General features: G+C 36.8%; 1 protein-coding gene across 6 annotated transcripts in view; it reads left to right on the top strand.

Annotated features, from left to right (window-relative positions):
- The first annotated feature begins 5446 nt into the window (after positions 1-5446).
- Positions 5447-21089, top strand: part of MAP7D3 (MAP7 domain containing 3) — a 30042-nt gene continuing 14399 nt past the window's right edge. For 3 of the 6 annotated variants that reach the window (XM_036227039.1, XM_036227040.1, XM_036227037.1), the window contains exons 1-8: positions 5447-5572; positions 10017-10115; positions 10204-10287; positions 11382-11545; positions 14442-14556; positions 15104-15208; positions 18845-18937; positions 19973-20098. In XM_036227039.1, the coding sequence (XP_036082932.1) occupies positions 5512-5572; positions 10017-10115; positions 10204-10287; positions 11382-11545; positions 14442-14556; positions 15104-15208; positions 18845-18937; positions 19973-20098 (847 nt within the window). In that variant the 5' untranslated portion in view covers positions 5447-5511. The remainder of the gene's footprint in view (positions 5573-10016; positions 10116-10203; positions 10288-11381; positions 11546-14441; positions 14557-15103; positions 15209-18844; positions 18938-19972; positions 20099-21089) is intronic. The other 3 variants (XM_036227038.1, XM_036227042.1, XM_036227041.1) reach the window with 3 other exon arrangements.

Raw genomic sequence — 21089 nt, 5'->3', positions numbered from 1 at the left:
ATTGTGGCACAAAATGTCCTCAGGTACCTCCTTATACGTGATGCCCCTCTCTCCATTGTGATACCCCTCCTCTTGTGTGATGCTCACAGGCAATGAATGCCTAGGCGACAACTTGGCTTTCAATGTACTCTAGGAGAAAGCATCTGCCTGCTATTAGTGAAAAAAAAGTTAAGTATCAGGATCTGCACGGTACTCCATCTGTATTAGAATGTTTAATATTTATCATCAGCAAAATGTGATGATATTAAGTACTCAACTGTAATTGACATCACACTAGGCATTGTTAGGTACATTTGCTTAGAGGTATATGTTGTACAACTAATACCACTTAAAGAATCAGAGACTCTGGGAATATTGTGCAAAAATCTGTTTTAACAAACCATCCTGACTCTTGTTTTCTTCTCATTTTCTCCCATCAGATTTTGCGAACTTTTAGCTCTATTAGAAATTCCAGAGCATCTTTAAAGGGCATGCCTTGAAAATTTATGCTTTTTGGCACCCTTCGAAGCTTCCTTGATATTACAGGCCTGTATTTAGAATGAGAGGACACAGCCTATGTTTTCTCTCCTTTATTTGAAGTCAAAGGGAAAAAAAGAGGACATTTTCTTGCCCTTTAATAATTTTAAGTCTAGACCTTTTCAACACGCTAATGGACATTCAAAATATTTTCATTTCTTCTTCCTCCAATACTGTGGAAGCTTTTAGTACTCTTTTTAATTCATTCAACAAATATTCATTGCAAAATAAACAGTGTAATAGCTGTGGCACGTTTTCCTTTACGCGTGCATTTTGGAGTCAGTTCTGAGTACTCAACACTTATTGACTCTGCTGAGCCTTCCTAGAAGGAAGGCTCCTTAAGAGGAGTCATTCATCCCCATTGCATGACATAGAGTAAACACTCATTTTCAATGGTTTCTTACTGGATAGTTTGAGTCAATTCTATTAAAAGCTTAAGAGATAGCTATACTGATCCTTGGGTTGCAAGATGTAGTTGTAGGAAGACCTTGCCAATTAGAAAAAGTGCAACTTTGAAAAGGCTCGGTAGCCTAAGTGTGGGGACTGTATCAATGAAGAAGAGGAAGACATGGGTTAGGAATTAAGAGTGGACTAGAGCTCATTACCTGGTAAATAAGGAGATACAGTGGAAGGAATACTAAATATACATGGGCTTGAATCCTGGCTCTGCCACTTCCTAGCTACGCTAACCAGAGGCAGATTAGCCTCCCTGCGTCTGTTTCCTCATCTGTAAAATTAAATAATAAGACACTCTCTCATAAAGTTGTGGTGAGGATTATATGAATCCATGTAAAACCTTTAGCAGGATATTTTCCCCAAAACTGATGGCAGTAGCCTCTTCTTCCTCTCCTCAGAAGCTCACTGCCCCTACCCCAGTGAGTTAAAACCATGAGAATCAGCCCCCCACCCCAATCCAGGTAAGACCAGGGACTCCCTAAAAGGAGAGGGTACAGAGAGCAAGGTCACCTTGGTCCTCCTCACAAAGGGAAAGGGAAAGGAGGGAGGGGAAGGAGGAGTGCTGAAGGGTCATTGAGGTGGGGTGTGGAGTGGGGTGGGGTGCATGGTCCTTCAGTAGGAATTCTGGAGCTAGGAAGGCTGCCATTAAACAAGAGAGAAATGACCAGAGCCTGGGGTAAGTCTGTAATTTAGGAGAGAAAGAAAAGTGCAGATTTGGGAAAAGAAAGGAAAATGTGAGTAGATTTGGTAAGAAATGAGTCCAGAATGAAACATCACTCTTTCCTCCTGCATCACAGCCAAGCTGCAACAGATTTGAGGTAAAAGAAAGGAGAGAGAAAAACACAAAATCAGAGCCCTGTCTCCACTGTGTGTATGTATGATGGATGAAAATGACAGGTAGTTCAGGGTGGAGAGGAAGAGCAAGTTCATTGCTGTGAAGCTTGAAACTCAGCGCTGTAGTGGTTGCAGTTTAAATACAAATTTGTTAGACTTGGTAAGTCCACTAAATGTTTATTATAGGTGAGTTCAATTTTTAAAAACTTCATTTAACAGAAAAAATAAACCTGACAAGTCCTAGACCTATTATGACTGTGGTCTCTGAATATTTTTCCTACTGGTGTCAGGTTTAAGGGGGAAAAAAGACAAGTAGGAAAAAAAAGTGAGGATTCCAGTTGTTTTTTTGTTCACTGGAGAGCATAAGGCTTTACAAATACGGGAGCAGAGGGGAGGAGCCGCTTGGGTTTTCCCAGCTCTGAGTCTTGGTTGGCTCCTGTATATACTTGCTCTCCCAAAGCTGGGAGCCTTCAGTTCCAATATTTTTTTTTCTGAGAAATGTGCAGTTTCATGGGGTCTCCTTAGGGAGCAGCTCTAGCTCTGAGGAAACATCTAAGGGGGCCCTGACATCTAATTATTAGCTTAGAATCAATGGAGGGCAGGGCTCTTTCCCCAACTCTTTCCCCCCAATCTGCCAGTCAGGTTTCACTGAATGACTTACCTACTGAATGAATAGATGAGTGCTAAACTTCATAGTGATGTTACAGAGAAAGCAGGATTTATCTATAGATTAAATGACACTTATAAAACATATCAATTAATGCCATGTGTGAGCCTTGTTTGGATTTTTATTCGAACACAGAAAATGAGACAATTGGGAAACTTGAACACTGATTAGATTAGATATCTGATCCTGCACCATGTTTTTCAAAACTTTTAATGTTCTCATCATTTTAAAATAAGAAATTTTACACTAAAATCCAGATTTCTGGCTTATTTTGAAAAATGGGAAGATCTTGCCACAGTTGGACCCATCTCTTCACTCAGCCACCGTGGGATGGAATTAAGGAGAGATTGCTTTCTTTTGGGCCTCAGGTCCAGAATAAGTGCCAATTCTTCCATAATGGTTTCTCTGATGGCTCCAACCAGGAGTGATTTCTCATCCTGCTGAGTTTTGGAACATATTTTAATTCCTTGCTCAGCTCCCAGCATATGCTGCCTGTATTTTTTTTTTACCCAAAGACCTCTTATTGTCCCAGCTCCCCCACACCTGGGTGGGATTAAGGCCTTTGGAGGCTTTAAATACTGAAAAGATTATGCAGGGTGCCTCCCTATACAGAATTCCAAATCGGATTTTATTTTTCAAAGTGGTGGCATTTCCAAGTGAGCTGATTTCAAAGTGGTGGCATTTCCAAGTGAGCTGAAGACAAATTTCTAAATAAAAAAAAAGTTCTCCAACTTATTTTGAAAATTTTCAAATCCACAGAAGCATTGAAAGAATAGTAAAATGAACATTTCTGTAACCATCTAGATTCACCAATTTTTAACATTTTGTGATATTTGCTGTTTTTACTCTATACTGCTAGATGGTGTTTCAGACATTGTTACGCTTTAACTGTAAATTCTTCAACATTTATTTTTTAAGAAAAAGGACATTGTCCTACATGGCCACAGTATCATTCTCACACCCAAGAAATTTGACCTTGATACCGTAAGAGCATCTAATATACAGTTTGTATTCAAGTTTTCCCAGTTGTCCCAATAATGAAAGACTTCTATTTTTTAAAAAATCTAGGTTCTAATCAAGTATCATGTATTATACTTGGACTCTAACCTCCTCTGATTGGACAGCTTCTCAGATATTTATTTTTAATCTTTCATGACATTAACATTTTGGAGCATCCAGACCCGTTGTTTTGTAGAATACATCACAGTCTGCATTTGTCTGAATGCTGCCTCATTATTGGATGCATTCAATATTGAACAATGAGTTCACCATTTTCAACATTTTTGCAAGAAACTCCAAAGGCGATGTTGCATTTTTCTAGATTTTCTATTTGTGAAGTCCAGATAAATTCATCAAAGCTGAATTCGTATGTGTGTGTGTGTATTCAGTACATGCTTTGCTAGCACCTTAATCACACATGTGCCGTATTAATAATCATAGCTACCATCATTTAGGTCGTGCAAAGCATTGGTCTCTGTATATCCATAAGAGCAAGGTTTTGAGTGTTACAATGCCAAATTCTTTCCTCTACTAGTATTAAGCTACATCCTCACCAGCACTTACTTGTGATCAGCTCTTTAATTTTTGCCAAATCTGTAGGTGTAGCATGATACCTTGTCGCTTTCTTTTGTATTCTTTTGACTGCTAAAGAGCATCTTTTCTTATGTCAATTGACCATTTGTGTTTTCTCTCCTTTGGAAGGTTTGTTTATGTCTTTTGCTCACTCTTGTAAGGTTGGCTTTTTCTTATGTGTTTTTAGGTCTTTATGCTTATGGATACTAATAATTTTGAATTATATAGTATATATAGATCTCAACTCTCATGAAACAGTATTGCATTAAGCTAAAAGCATACGGATACTGTGGTCAGATGTTTTGTGTTCAAATTCCAATTCTAACTGTGTGACTCTGGATAAATTTTTTAACCTCTCTGTGCTTTAGTTTTCTCATCTATAAAATGGGGATGATAATTGTACCTACCTCATAGGGTAGTAGGAGGATTAAATGAGTTAACATGATGCAGTTAGAACAGTGCCTGGCACACAGTAAGAGTCAATAAGTGTTTGCTCTTATTAGCTTTTACCATTTTACAGCTCTCATATAATTTTGAGACACAGTGGGCTCATCAAAGTGCTCATCCCACAAGAGGTCTCCTACCCCATTTGGGGGTCTCCTGCACCATACCTATGGACTCATCCATAAATTGCTCCCTACAACTGTGTGCCACACCACGTTAATAACACAACTTTTGCACAGGCAAGCACCCATGAAGTTATGTTTGCCCCTCAAAGGCGCATGGGGCAATACATTTTTCCTTGGGGTGGGGGCGGGGGTGGGGGGGCGGACTGACATTCTGCAAACTCTAAGGGCTTATTCCAAAATCTGGAGCAAGTAATGCCAGTAAATCCTCTCCTTCACTGTAAAAGACTCACAAGCACCTAATTCACACAACTTTGAGACCTAAAGGTATTATGGTTTATTCTGCAACAATTTAAAAGTGTCTACTCATGATAGGGCCCCTCCCATGTCACAGGAACCTCTCTCTCACCTAGCCTCTCCTGGGGGCGCTTCCCTCAACTTGGGCCTTTCTTTGTGTAGTGTTTCAAAGACTAGCAAACTTGTGATACAAGCGCACCCAGTTGCCACTAAGTAAAAGCTTCGTAAGTGAACGAATGAATGAATGAAGGAATGTTACTGGTTGCCAGGTAGAAGTGATGAAAGGAGTAAAGGAATGTTGGATGGCCAAGCCTCGTGATGATTGGCTGGCTGCTACAATGGGAGTGCGGGGAGAGCAGGGAATGTAGGAGAGGGCATCTTTAGACGCGGTGGTGGCCGCCCAGCCAGTCACGACGTGGTGCGTGGAGAGCAGCGCTGTCCAGTTTGCGGGTCCCAGGTGGGCGGGGCGGCCCTTTGGGCCCCGCCCCGCCAGGGCTGCCCCGCCCTCCAGCTCAGCCGCTCCAGCCCAAGCGGCTGTCGCGTCGGAGCTTGCGCACTGTGGCCCTCGAGACAGCTGCTGCTCAGGGCTCTACTGCTTGGAAGATGGCGGAGCGCGTTATCGCGAGTAACACTCCATCCCTGAGGGGTCTGAGGGAACGCATAGGTGAGCAGACGGCGGGTCCTGGGAAGGGGGTGGGTGGGGCTAGGGCCGTGAGAGATGCGGTGTTCCTGTGGCCCCGGAGACCGTTGGAGCAGCGCAGAGGGCGCAAGAAAACTTTATTCCGGAGTCGCCTCGCGTCCTCCCTTCATCCCCTTTGGACCCCCTTGGGATGGGATGGGAGCTGCGGTGGGAGAGGGACGCTAGGGAAAATGCCTGGCCAGCGCCACCAAAGGCCAAACCCCTTTGGGCAGGGCGCTTCAGAACTAACGGGCACTGCTAGGTGCGGCGCGGGGTGGGTTAGAACCCCAGACCTGGCAGAAGGTCCCGAGTCTGCTTGCCTCTGCTGGGGGCGGGCGCCGTACAATCGCTGGAACGGACGTGCCACTGCCGGGCATATGCGGGCGCGCCCTGGGATCCCGCGCGCTGGGACCGCCCGCGCGGCCGGGGCAGCCCTTCCAGGCGCCGGTGGTTGTAATTTTCCTTCGGCCGTGAGCGCTCGCGCTCTGATTCTTTCCTGCGGTCGCAGTTCTTGCCTCTCCCACAGGCTTACCTCGCGCACCCTCCTGGTCAAGGTCCGCTGAGGAGAGGGAGTCGAAGTTGGGATGAAACTTGGCTCTCTCTTCCTCCTGATGTGCCTGCTATAGCACATAACATCGCTAAGATGTCACCGTCCCTGAGACATCTTGCAGCCCCTAGGCTGAACTGATTGAGGGTGCTTCTCCTAAACTGGTCCCATCGCCAAAGTTTTCTTCCCCTTAAAGTTATTAACTTTGTAAAATTTGGCAGCGCATTGCTTAATTGGCCCAGGAGACTGCTCCACTACCTGAGCGAGATAGTATTTCTTGTTTGTGGGAGGTTGCTTTTAGCCAGTTCTCTGGCTAGTTGCCTCCTACATCAACTTGAATAAAACGATCTCGTCGATTTTATTGAAATCCTTAGGGATTTTTTTTTCATTTGCAATTGAACAATTAATTTAGATTCGCTGCGATTGAGAGGCTTTATGTTACTTAAGAACGCTTTGACTCAATTCCCCAAAGAATGTGTCAGAAGCAAATACACTTTCATCATTTCTATAGGGAGAAAAACTCTTTTCCGTCTCCAGCTTCTAATCGTTCACCTGGAGAGTGCAGTAAATTCAGGTTGCTTTATTGGTTGGTTATTGACACCTAAGGCTTTCTGACATTGGTTTCAGTGACTTAAATTAACCAGCGTTCCAGATATCCCCCGCTCAAAAAAAAAAAGACATTTGTATAGTGAACATCGAAAAGTATTTTAAGATAGTTGCTTGAATTCACAGTATTTCAAACCAAAAACTTAAAAAGCTTTGCGAAAAGGTTTAACTTAGAACCATAGCTGACCTCCTTGCTGCCATTTTATATTAGAAATTTAAAACATCACGTGCTAGACCAGAACCACCCTCAAGGTCTCAGCGTTTCCTGAAGAGGGGACAAAGGGTCAATGAAATGTTTTGCGACTTTGTGGCAAATGAAATGGGGTGCTTTGTGATGGTTGCTTCTTTTCATTCTGTGGTCCAAATAACAGTGTTAGACCTATTAATCTGTAAAATTAGTTTAATAGTATGATGGTTCTCTACCACAAATATAGCCCTTTTTATAACAAAAAAAAAACCCGTTCAATCATTTTTCCAAACTATGCCCTTTCCTCCTAATAAAAATACTAATAAAAAATAGTTTATGTGCTCTATTTTTTCTGGCGCCTACAGAAGAAAGGATCTTGGAGAAAAAAAGGTTGTGGGAAGGTAGGGCTACAGATTTTATGCTGAATTTTGAGAGTGATTTCAAGAGCAACATCTCTGGCAGACAATACTGAGTACGTATAGGGATGTGTACTTATTGACTTCTCATGACATTAAGCATTTTGGTTGATTGTGCTTGGGTGCAGCCTTAGGAAGATTATTACCATTCTTGAACTAGTTGTCATCGAGTGTCCTTCCTTTCTTGCATTTAGTTTGCCTTAGTGGAGCAGAGCTCTAATGACACAGATCGTGTGTCACTATGTATGTATGTATATATGTGGGTGTGCGTTGTGTGTGTGGGCACGTGCATGTGTTGAAAAAGGGAGGGCCCAGAGAGAAGCATAAATTTTCCACTGTATTGAAGTCAGTAATGAGCTAAAATGCTTTATGTCCAAAAGGGACTTTAAAATTTCAGTGATGTCTTTTTAAAACCTAGTAAATATAAAGCATTCTTTAACTTTGGCATCCTAGTGATGCCTATTTTTGGTTTATTTCATTCTGAGGCTTTTCTTGGGCTAGGTAGGATGATCAATTTTAAGTTTTCCCCTGGTAGAGGATGGTTTTCTTGTAATTTCTTTTACATTTGTTCTTTAAACTTAGGCCTTTCTTAGCCACAGCATAATAGTGCTTTCTTTAAAAAAAAAGAAAAAGAAAAAGAGAAATACTTTATTTAAAAATCATTCTATTGCTTATTTTCAAAGTATAATTTAAACCTAAACCCCTATATTTCATTTATTTCTTGCTGAATCTATACAGTAACCTTAGAAGGTAGCTGAGAACAGACTATTGAAGTAACTCATAAAGATTAATGTGGGTTTTGTATAATCTGGTCCTTGATAATTATGTAATTTTTCAAAGTAAAGTTGCTTCTTAATTTACAATTGAATAAAATTCTGGCTTCACCATTAATACCTGTGTGATCTGGGAAAGTTATGTTTAGCTTCAGTTTTCTCATCTAAAAAAAAAGGAAAAAAACAATACTATCCATTTTATAGGATTGTTATGAGAATTTACTGAGGTGATACAAATGAAAAGAACTTCATATATGGTGAAGTGATATACATTATTTGTTATGGCAATTTTTAGGAAAGTATGATAAATATAGATTAAGATTTATAATTCAGTTTTAGTAATAAATACTACACATTTTCTTATTTAATCTCCAGGCAAAGGTAATTTTTAACCTTAATTTAAGATTTAGAATTAGTAGAAAAACTAAAGAAATACTGTTGTATATATTTCCTGCACCTTATTGTTACTTTAAAATGGATGGTAAATAAGTACCCTCATTCCATGGAATTGAATAAAATATTCACTCTGTTAAGACCAGATACAAAGGCTTTCTGCCATTGCCTGGAGATTTTAAATAAATTTTAGAGCCTGCCCTTTTGGTGAATGTATTTCTTGCCAGTAGGAATTTCAATATAAAGGTCTAAAAATCAGATTTGATGTTATATTAACACATTAATCTTTATCTGATTTGGTTCATTATTCCCATCATAGCTAATTCTAAGGTTACTTATGTTTAATAAGATCTTTAAATCTGGTAAAATTGTACATTTTGAGAGAAATTACCCTTATGGTTGGCTAAATTATACCAAAATATGGACTTAGGACTCTAAGCAGGAAAACCAAACATGCAAAAACAACTTGTTTTCTTTATTTCCCTCAAAGTGTGCTTCTATTTCTTATATTTCACCATTATCGAAGTTATTTTTTTTTAATTTAAGTATAGTTGGTATACAATATTATATTAGTTTCAGGTGTACAATATAGTGATTTGACATATACCCTATGATGTGATCCCCACATCAAGTCTAGTAATCCTCTGTCACCGTGCAAACACACTATTATTGACTATATTTCTCTTCACCTTTTACGCCTATCCCCCCCCATTGAAAGTTATTTACTGCTTTTCTGCCTGTTTATACAGGACATATGTAAATTTGTGTTGTATAACTTTATGTCTGCTTGACATTTTTCTACTTAGAATAATACCATCTAATTGGAAGTTCCTTGAGTGGTCTTCCGCCTTAACTGTGCATCAGAATAGAGCTTTTAGCAACTGCAAAGGCCTGGGCCCCACCCTCAAGAGAGTGGGGGTGGGGAGGGGCAGGCATTGCTAAATTTTTTAAAAGCAACTTAGGTGATTCTAGTATGCAGCCAGGGTAGAAAGCCCCTGATCTAGATCATTTATAAATATATTACTTAATATAGGTCCTAACATCTGAGGATCTCACTGCTGACACTTTTGCTTCCAAATTAAGATCCATAAACTCCAAAATATTTTCTAAATTCCCAATTTATGGTGAAACATTTTTTCCAATTCCTTGCCAGCTCAGTTTTTCTAGTACTTGGTGTAATGTCTTATCTGAGGCATTTTTAAAAGCTGTTAATCATTGGCTCCTATTCATCTACAAACTGGTGCTGTTGCTCCCACTAAACAACTATATCCACAGATATGCTGGCACATCCACAGCACACATTTTTAATTCTTTCTGAAATTTTTGTCGCACATCATGAACTCTCAGTATGTCTTTGTTATCCCATCATGATTAACCCATCATGACTTCATCTTAAGGAGGAGACGCTATCCTTTATCATCAAAGACACAATTGGCTGTGCTTTGCAGACCCTGTATTAGCTGTTTGTGTTCTTAATGTCTAATTACTTTATCTCTCTGTATTTTAGTTGCTGCTGCTCATGCCATTGCTCAGGAAAGACGGAATCAGAGTGGCTTTAGCTCTCTTCAGTTTCAATCCTCGAATACAAAATCAGCATTTAAACCAGGTATGATTTCTTGAATGCTTTGGGAGATGTCAGAGTATCTTTATTAAAATTTTGGATCTTATTAATGTCTAACTCTTCTTTTTTTCAGTGTTGGATGGATCTGTTCTTAAAAATGATTTAAAACAAAAATTAGCAAAGGAGCGCAGGGAAGAACGGCGACGACAACAAGATGGTACAGTTTTGACTTTTTTAAAAAAAATCAAAATGGATGAATTTTATATTAAGGTTATATATTTCCAAAGTGGTTTTACTTACTTTTCCTTATCTGTTTGTATGATAGATTACACTTATAGTATGCATCATATTGGATTAAATGCTTATACTAAATCAGATAAAGAAGGCCCATGAAGTGTTTGACTAAATTGTTTAATTTTCGAAGTAGGAGTTTCTCTTAGCTTTAATTTTCTGAAAACTAAGGTATGAAAATTTCTCAACATTTGTAGAAACAAGCAGAATGGGATTTAAGTAAAAATGATACTAAACATGAAAATGAAGTTGCTGAAAATTTTCTAACATAGATGCGGTATCTTTCACTGATTGCTTTGCTTCTCAAGTGTAACTTTTTCTCAGTTAGGATCTAAAAGAATAATCTTTATACATCTTGAGAGGATGCTTTTTCAACTAACTATATTTTCTTCCTCTGGTCTTGTAAATCCACTAACAACAGTTCTGTGCTCAATCAACTTCATTCAAATGGAATATCAATTATCTTTGTTTTAGTGAGGAGCTGTTTCTTCCTCCCTCTTGGTAGGGGGCATAGATGCTCTCCAGGATTAAGCGAGGGGAAATTTGAATAGAGGAAGACATCAAAATGTGATATGTGACTAAGTCAATGAACTTAATATGGTCTGTATAGATGAGGCCTTTGAAAGAAGTTTCTTAGTAGAAGGAAAAAAACATTCTGGCCGTTTTTTTTTAAATTATTATTTTAAAGTACAATACTTTAAGCTAAGCTGATGGGGCTTGACTTTACCTCAAGTCAGCAGAAGTATCACGAGTGAAACTATTTCTTCTTTGGAATTTTGGTTCAGGCAGGATGGGAATCATCTAAGCTAATTTATTTTTCTGGAGTTAAATGAATACCCAGTGAAAATGAATCTTTAGTGGCCATCTCTGTTCATGTACATAAAAAATCTTTAGTTATCAGCATAGATCATTGTTTTTAAGAAAGAGAATGAAAAATATTAATTCTTTCCTTCTCTGTTTCTAATGTGGAAAATGTAAATGTTTTCTTGGCTCTTACACCTTGTGTTTGGAATATTTTAGCTAATAAAGAAATACAACTACTTGAAAAAGAAAGAAGGTCCAGGATCCGATATGAAAAACAAATGGAAGAAAAAAAACGAAAGCTGCGGGAACAAAAAGAAAAAGATGAACAGCGGAGAATATCTGCAGAAGAAAAAAGAAAACAAAAATTACGAGAAGAAAGGGTATATATTTTTCTGGCCTGTTAATCAAATTATACACTGTGTTACCTGGGTCTGGAATAATTTTTTTTCTTACCCTTTCTCTGCCTTTATTGGTCCAACCTGTGGAAAGGGAATCAATCCCAATTCTTTATTCTTTCCTTAAGCATTAGAGGCTCTTGCCTCTCTATCCCATCAGATCCTTGGAGTGTAGACCCACTGGCTGAGGTTAAAGGGAGCTGTGCAGATCCAGGAAGAGATCCCTGTCCACCTTCAGGACATGGCACACGGGGTGCTGAGTTTGCTCTAAATAGCTCTCTCTCCTACCCCAAAACTTCCAGTGTTGGACCAGTTCCTGATATTCACAGACCCACTGTCTGGTCCTCCCTGACAGGCCTCCCATCTGACAGGCTTACTGCTCACAGCTCCTCTGATGGTGGGACTACGTGCACTGCTCTCACTTATGTGTTCCCCTGGCTCCCTCTGGTGTACACCCTCTCTCACCTTCCTCACATTCCCTTTTTCTCTGTTTTGTGCCCCACTGCTCTCTTTTCCCTTCTGAACTCTATTGGTATCTTTGGCACTCTTTTGGTATAAGTCTCTGCCTTTGTGATGCCCTTTCTTTTTCTCTTCTGTCCCTCTTAAGTAAGTTTGCATTTCATCATTTATACATGGGTACCTGGCTACCTGCCTCATTCTGTGTGATTCTCCCCACCACCAAATTTTTCACCTGTAGGTCATTCCACTACTTCACTCTGAGTATCCTTGACTCTTCTAAATCCAGTACATTCTCAGTTGCACCATTCTCTTTCTTGCTGGCATTCTATTCTTCTTTATTCCAATGACTCTAGTGTCCCTAAATAATTCTTAGCCTGTCTTCTGGTTCTCTGTTTACCTCACTTTTCTTTCTGCTTTCTTTGTTTTAGCTTCTTTTTTTCTCCCCATCTTTGGACTTTCTGCCTGTTCTCTCAGTATGAGTGTTTGTATCTTCTCTTTTTTTCTGTTGCTCTAATTTTTACATTTCTTTTTCTCTTCTATTTAGCTTCATTTCTCCCCATGGGCCTTCGTTGCTTCTTTTTCTGTGGTACTCACTTTTTCTCTCCTTCCTTGTGCACATAGTTGCTCTTGCATATGCCTTATCCCCAGCCCTCTCTTCCTTCTGTGGATCTTATTCTGGGACTGTCTTCATGACATTTCTTCCCCATCCATGACCCAGTACCACTTTATCTGTCTTTTTGAACCTTTTTCTATGGTTGTTTATGCTATCATTTTTCACTTTCCAGTGTTTGATGGACTCTCATTGAGTATTTCTGTTCTGTCACTCTTCATTTTTCTCTGTGAAACATCTTAATTTACTTAGGTGTGTTAAAGAGAATGAGAGAGAGACAGAGACAGAAAATATGAACTAAGTAAAGATAGAGAACCAAAGTAGGTAAAACAGAAAACTATGTATGCAGAGTGGAGGAGGGCCCCTGGAGATGAGAGAGAGTCTCAGGGACTGAGAGAAAAAAATACCATCTCTTAGAGAAAGAGGAATCTGAGAGAGAGAGTACAGAAAAGAAGAGAATGCAGCAAAATGGCACTGTGGACAGAAAGGGAGCCAGAGACATGGCAGGGAGAAGAAGCAGAAAAATAAGGAGAAAAGGCACAGAGAGAGAGCTAACTGGAGTGTGTGTGCGGGGGGTAGGGGGGTGGGGTGGATCCCAGCAGAGCAGGGACCATGGGATACTATAAGTAGGCTGCAGGTAGAGAGGGTAAAAAACCCAAATTTTGGGAATGGGCGATACATCTCAGCTACAGATGCATGAAGGAACCTGAGAGCACAGAGGGTCAGTGCATTTGGAAACAGGTATAGAATTCTTAGGAATCAGGAATGTTTTACAAATACAACATTAGTCTATATTTTTAATATTTATTATAATTTCTGGGTTTCTAAGTAATTTAGAACAATTTCCTGTTAGAAAATATAATTTTAAAATATTGCCATTAGATACATTTTATTTTAAGAATTGTAGTTGCTATTCTCTTTGCTATTCTCTGTAGAGGATATGATGATTCTCCATTCTCCTGGTATGCTTACCCTCTTTGGCCTCAGAGAAATAGTGGGGATATTATAAGTATACTGTTGCTAAGGAATGGTTGTTGTCAGAGAAAAATAGAAAACCGTCTGGCCCAGAAGTTGATTTGCTTACCTGAGTATAGCCCACAGTGTATTATAACACAGGGATGAAAAATATCTAAGAAAGGTAAACCACCTCATTTCTGGCAGTGGAGTTGTTTGGCCACAGTATGACATTTAAATTTGTATAGTTGTTATCTTGAGCAGTTTAAATTGAGTCGAGGTCAAGACCAATTCATCTTTTTAAAACTATATTAATACCAGAATTTAAGATGTTCTAAATGTGGGTAAAATAGATGGCTCTGGCATAGATTTTACTCCTGTATGTGTTAGTCGATTTTTTTCCTTCCTCATTCTAAAAAGAATTTCAAGTGTATTTTAAAAAATACATACTACAACCAGATGATAAATGTTTGAGGGAATCAAACAGAGGGGAAAATTAAAGTGTGAAAAAAATAAAATATAAGGTAAGATTAGCAAACGCAAAAGTGGACCATTCAGTCTTCATATAGTTTCTAGAAATAGGCTACAAATTTGGTTCTAAATTTCCCAGTGATACAGGCAGAAGGAAGTATGATCAGTTCCTCGATTCAGATTCATAAGATTAAAACCTAGTTATTCAGGAGAAGCATTAATATTGATTGATACCTGAAACATGTCTCTATTTTTAACTTTTACCTGAAACAAAAAATTTTGCCTGATATAAAATGTGATGGTGGTATTGTTTTATAACCTACAGGTCAAAATTATACTAACCATTATAAGGAATGTGTAAAAATTGTTGGCATTTATTTTAAATAGGAGAAATTCAGAGCTGTTCTCTCTCGTACATTGGAGCGGAGCAACCGTGTTGATCAACGTCAAAAAAAATGGTCATGGGAAGGTTCTACAACAGTAAATTCTGGGAGTAAAACTGGTAATTAATACAACTATTGAACTTGAAGCTCATTCATGCTCATACTTAACTATTGGCTATTACCATAAGCTTGCATTTACAACAAGGTTTTTAGTTTTGTATCTTCAATGAAAATACTGCCATGTACTCTGGTGTACACAGTATTTCACCTGTGTCATGAGATTACAAAAGAAACAGTGAAAATTTTATAGTTTTATTTTATCTAATATATCTAAAATCTTAACATTTAAACTTGTAATCGGTATAAAAATGATAAATAATCAATACACTTTATACAGCTTTATCCAATGCACATTTAAAAAATAAATCTGCCCTGTTTACTATTGATGTGCTGTAAATTTTCATGTATGTGGACATAATTCTACACAATTTCGTAAAACATAAGTTAAATATATACAATTTTAAAGAAATGACTGACAATGAACATTGTGTACCTAATTAATACATGTTTATGCTCCATAGAACGAGATCATGAACTCATTTTGTTTCAGCTAATGATGCTTTCTTAAAATATGTATATAGTAAATATTATATCTTTTTTTCTCAGTCAATAAACGATCTGTATCTACTGAAAAAACTGAACAGGAGACTTCTGGTTTGCAAAAACAAACAACCGTGTCATCTGCAGGTCTTCAAAATTCTATTGCTAAAAGTAAGTAGTTATTTCATGTACTCCAGTGAATTTCAAATAAATTAATTCTTTATATGTATTTTTACAGTACCACTTATTCTTTATATTGTGGAACATTTAGATTGATTTCAGAAGAGCAATATCACATTGTTTTACAGTAGATAGAGATGGTCATTACCATTTTGTACTTAATTAGTATACCAATATAAATATCAATATATGCCTGTGTATATAAAATTAATATATTAGTATAAATATCACTGTAAATCCTCATTTTGTGATTTGTGTATTAATCGTATCAGATGGGTTAGTAGCCCAAACTAAAACATTTCAACCAAAAGACATTGCCATTAAGTGGCACAATAATTCATATTCTTTCTAATCTATAAACAAAATCATTTTCTTAGGAACTAGTTACACTAATCATTCAATTTTCATTAAATTTCATGAATAATTCCTTATTTAAGAAAAATAATAGCATATATATAGCAGTGGACAGGTTGATCTGCTTCACATATATTTGTTATTCACAACAACCTTGTAAAATCGACAGGCAAGTATAATTATCTTCCTGGTTTTGTAGTTAAGATACTTCAGATACTTTTGCTTCTGGTATTTGTCCTTTTATTTAGTGTTCTTTATTTTTTTAAAAAAATTATTACCTGAGTGTGTATCATTGACTATTTCTGGCTTGGTGCTTCTCACAGATAATTAAAACAAATTAAGCAACCATACCCATAAAGCAAAAAAAAATATTTTTCTTTTTGAAGATAAAAATAGAAGTGATATAAGTCAACACCAAAAAACCCCAAACAATCCAATAAAAAATACAGGCAAAGGACCTGAACAGGCATTTCTCCAAAGTGGGCATGCAGATAGCCAATGGGCATAAAAAGATGCTCAATGTCACTAATCATCAGAGAAATGCAAACTAAAACAACAATGAGATTACCTCACATCTATCAGAATGGCCATCATCAATAAATCAACAAACAAGGGTTGGCGAGTATGTGGAGAAAAGGGAACCCTCATGCACTGTTGGTAGGATTGCAGATTGGTGCAGCCACTATGGAAAACAGTATGGAGGTGTCTTAAAAATTAATAATAGAACTACTTTATGACCCAGCAATTGCACTTCTGGTTATTTATCCAAAGAAAAGATATATACATCCCTGTGTTCGCTGCAGCACTATTTACAATAGCCAAGATATGGAAGTTCCCTAAGTACCCATCCGTAGGTGGTTGGATAAAGAAGTGTACATAGACACACACGCACAATAGAATATTATTGAGGCATAAAAATATGAAATCTTACCTTTGAAACAACAAAGATGGACCTAGAGGGTACTATGCTAAGTGAAGTAAGACAGAGAAAGACAAATACCATATGATTTCACTTATATGGAATCTAAAAAAAAATGAATGAAGAAAACGTAATCAGATTCATAGATACAGAAAAGAAACTGATGATTGCCAGATGGGTGGATGGGGTTGGGACTGGGTGAAAAAGGTAAAGAGATTAAAAGGGACAAATTAGTGGTTACAGAATAGTCATGGGGATGTAAAGTATAGTTTAGGAGAACTATAGTCAACAATATAATAATAACTATGTTCGTTTAAAGCCAGGTGGGTACTAGACTAATCGGGAACATCACTTCGTAAATTATATAAATATCTAACCACGAAGCTGTATACCTGAGGCTAGTATAAAATAATACTTACTGTCAACTGTAATTGAAAAATAAAAATTAAAAAAAAGAAAAAATAGAAATGAGCATGGAAGGAAGAAAACATGGCCAACATTATATAGCATTCCCTTAAACTTAGTCAAAAGAAATACCACTTTTGTGCCTTATGAATGGAAAAAAAGGCATAGTTTAAATTAAAAAGGTTTTTTTTTGTATTATTAGGTGCTTTGACATTTTTTGGAGCAATGCTTATTGGCTCTAAAAATTCCAGTACAGCAAAAGATTCTGGATCTCATTTAAAGTATAATTAATTGTAGCAGTAGTTAACTTGGAAAGATTTTTCCATTTTTGTCTAAACATTATAGTTTCAATATGTTGGAAGTGATTTTAGCTTTATTCATTCTTACATATGTTATTTGTACTTTTAGGAGTCATACAATTTCTAACGATGAGCTTGCATGCAAGGTTTTTCGTCAGTCTGGGTGCATCACATTTTCTCTTGTAATGTTCTAATGAAAATTGAATCACAGTTACCTTCAATATGCTTTCCCAAAGCACTTTTATGTATAGTGTAGGTCCATTCATAGATTAATGTGGGAAAATTTTCTCTAGCACCTTGCTTGTCATATAACAAAATTAATTTAGTTTCCATGACCTCAATCCTTTAGAAAGATCAGATAACTTTCACATCAATGTCATGTTGATATGCTTTCATTTTAATATATCTTAATTTTTTCACAAGCATTAACTATGTTTTATTATCTCATTGCTTTGAGGAATTAGCAAAGATTTCTTCCAGAGATGCTTACTATATTTTTAATATAATGAGCAAATACTAATATGCTTTCAATGATATGCATACTTGCCATATTAGTGAAACATGTAAAGAGAAGGGTGATGACTTTCACACTAATAATTAGTTAAATTGCACTGAAAGAACAATTCCAAGTAACTTTTTAAATGATTTATTTACTAGTTTTTAATACAAGAAGGTATGTGGAAGACACTTTGTGAAATAACTTGCCTAAAGGTACAGTATATTGCATACCCTGAAATGATGAATGTTGTAATCAATAATTTCAGGGGAAATAAAATCAGTATTGGCAGTGGCTTATCTTTGTAAAATCCCATCAAATTTAAATGCAACTTATTCAATCCAGAGATGAGCACTTCAAACTCAAACGAAGTTCATAATATAACCTGTAATATTTTAAATAGCCCTATTTTAAATCTTGGCTGATTCAAATAGTCTACTTTTCTTCTGCTCATTGCTGACTCATAACTTTATAGCATTTTGACATTTCTTGCAATATAATAAGGATGTGTGATTTAACCACTGAACTGAATCATTTACACTTCTGTGGTTCATGATGCTCAATTATATCATCAATTCAGGAATTTTCAAATGATGCTATATTGTCAATATGTAGTTTAATTTGTCCCAAAAGAAAAGGTATTCTTTAAACAGACATTCCTTAATTTTCTGAGCCAGAATATGTCAAGTGAAATAGAAAAGTATCTACACAAAACAGATTATTTTCCCTATGAATGATTTGGGCTGCTAAAATTGTACATCTGTACCATGTGGTAATGATCATTTTTGTTTTAAAAATACTAATTATAACTAAAGTATAAGTTACTTTAGCAGTAGATATCATGGATTGTATCCAAAATTAAAAGTTGTATACTTCTAATTTGGGAACTTTGATGTTGTCCAGTTGTATCAGATATTTTCCCTCTTAATTTTTACCATTTTATAAATAAGTTTATTTCATTTTAGATAACTTAAAGAGTTAAACTAGTTTTAAGTTTGGGGATGTAGACGCTCTGCATAATATTTGAAATTTAAATTCTTTACAAGTAAGTGCAGATAAAATAGAAAAAGTTTGAAAAAAGGAGTGACTCGCATCTGAAATAATATATTCAAACAGCTTGTAAAATATAATATTCCTTTGCCTTTGATCTCCAGAAAAAACAGAAAAGAGGATAAACTCATCTTTCAGAAGACATAGGAAACTGCGTTCACCTACAGAGGAAGAGCAAATGGAAGGAAAAGCAGGTGGTTAGTTATTTCTAAGTACCAGTTTTAAATAGTGGTTTAAAAGAGATGTGAATGTCAACATTCAGTTGCTTGAAAAGTCATTCCTAAATTTGGAAGCCAAAATATCCCTTCTTTTAACTAAAAAATGTATTTCGGTGCTGTGCTTATTCGGCTGAAGCCAGAAAAGTTAAATAGATAATTCTGCCATCATCTGAGCAAGGAGTCTTTAATGAAGCTAACAAAATAGATGAAACATGTTGGAAGAGATAGATTTGTACTAGAGAACTTGACTCCCTTCAAACATTTCATCAGTTTGCACATAGTAGTTCTAAATTACCGGCCACGTTTTGAACTTCAAAGCTTTGCTTTGTTGCTTCATAGTATTACCCCAACTCTGTCCTTTGTGTATGTTTTCTCTGCTGATTCTTGCATGCAAAATTTCAAAATTATTACTAAAGTACTTCTTTATTTAAAGTAGTTTCTAACACTTTTCCCCCTGACTTTTCCCTGTCAAACATGATTGCTGCTTTTTGTTTTATACTGAACCATTCGGTACAGAAGACTCTCCACTTCCCTGATTCAGATCAAATCTTGTTTTAACAAATGCCATTGTCACAGGGATCTTTATGAGCATAATATTGGAGCAAGATATTTACAACAAGATTCACTTTTAGCAAAAGAATTCAGTCAGTCCCTTGGAGCTTTTTGCAATGGACTTGACCAGTATGACCATAGAAATTCATGTCAAAGTTGTTTTTTCATTCCTCTCCATAGAGATTCCATCCATTGGGTATGGTTTTGTCAAATATATTACCTAGATTCCTTCATTGGGGTTATCGTGGTGTGCTGGGGCTTTTTCCCCCTTTTATTCAGGTACTCTTCCTTAACAATGCAGTCTGATCAGGTGGCACTTTTCACTATTACGTATGTTTTGTTTTCATTGCATCTTCTTTTTGGTGGAGAAAGTTACTTACAGCAGTTCACATTAGTCTTTCTTGCTTTCCAATATTTTCAAGGCCTCAAGTTGAATCCTTTTTGTTTTTTCTCATCATATAGTTCAGCAGCTGTATACCGAACTTTGGGAGAATGATTTAATAATGAGCCTGATTGTCCCAGCAAAAGCAGCAATAGCCAGAAGCAAAAGTGCTGCTTCGTTACCAATCCCTGGAAAAGATACTCCAGGTAACAGGCATGGTAGAAAGCTGGAAAGTGTAACTTTTTGCACTTAAAAGAGTAGATTGTATCACTTAATTTGTCACAGTAAGGCGTACATTTTGAATCAATAGCTTTCAAATGAGTGCTTTTACCCAATATTGTATGTTGCATATTTATTTTACGACTTCTAACATGGTAGAGTAGTTATCTGGGTAATAGGTAATTCATAGGATGAAATAGGTAATTTTGGTGGTTATTAAAATTTAAAACTATGGGTTTCTTGACCTGTGCTTAAATGTGTCACAGTATTGTAAAAGGTACTGGATTTTAAAAGTATAGAAAACTTAGTATCAAGGGAGAAATTGTCCTACTCCACCTTCCTTTTTTTCCTGAAACATAGAAGAATAATATTGAGCTGCTCTTCAGCTTTTAATTGAGAACATAAAGATCGTTAGTGAAATAAAACAAATTTTCAGGGATATGTGGATTTTCTCATTTATAGGTTACCTATATAGTATTAGACATGCCCATGGGTAGTTAGAAGTCCTCAGAAATGGAGAGCTCGAATGCATTGTTCCCATCATTTGTTTTCTCCTTTTTTTCCTCCATTTTTTCTTTTCCAGAATATATCCCACCTATTTTTCTGTCAATATTCATATGATTAATAAAATAAAATGTTCTCACAGACTTTCTGGTAGTCCAACTTCTTTTGATTTAAATTCCTGACTTTGTTTATGCCCAGTTATATGTGTATCAGGTTATTTTCTACTAGCCTCTCTCCAATCTATTGTGAGATATTTCTAATTACTTTAATGTTATTTTAATATATTACTTCTGTAAAAAAGAATCAACATTTTGTTTTAAATTTTTATAGGTAATAGAAATCTAGTTATACTTACTGTATTTTCTGTAGCACAAACTATTGGTATTAAGCACTGTGACACTTTAGGCACATACAGATAGGTTAATAAAATATTCTCCACCAAAGATAAGGGACTGAAAAATAATATTTAATTTA

The sequence above is a fragment of the Rousettus aegyptiacus genome, unplaced genomic scaffold, assembly GCF_014176215.1.
Source record: "Rousettus aegyptiacus isolate mRouAeg1 unplaced genomic scaffold, mRouAeg1.p scaffold_m13_p_9, whole genome shotgun sequence".
In the NCBI taxonomy this organism is placed as follows: domain Eukaryota; kingdom Metazoa; phylum Chordata; class Mammalia; order Chiroptera; family Pteropodidae; genus Rousettus; species Rousettus aegyptiacus.
Note: the sequence above shows the minus strand (reverse complement) of the source record. Positions and strands in the feature narration are given on the sequence as shown.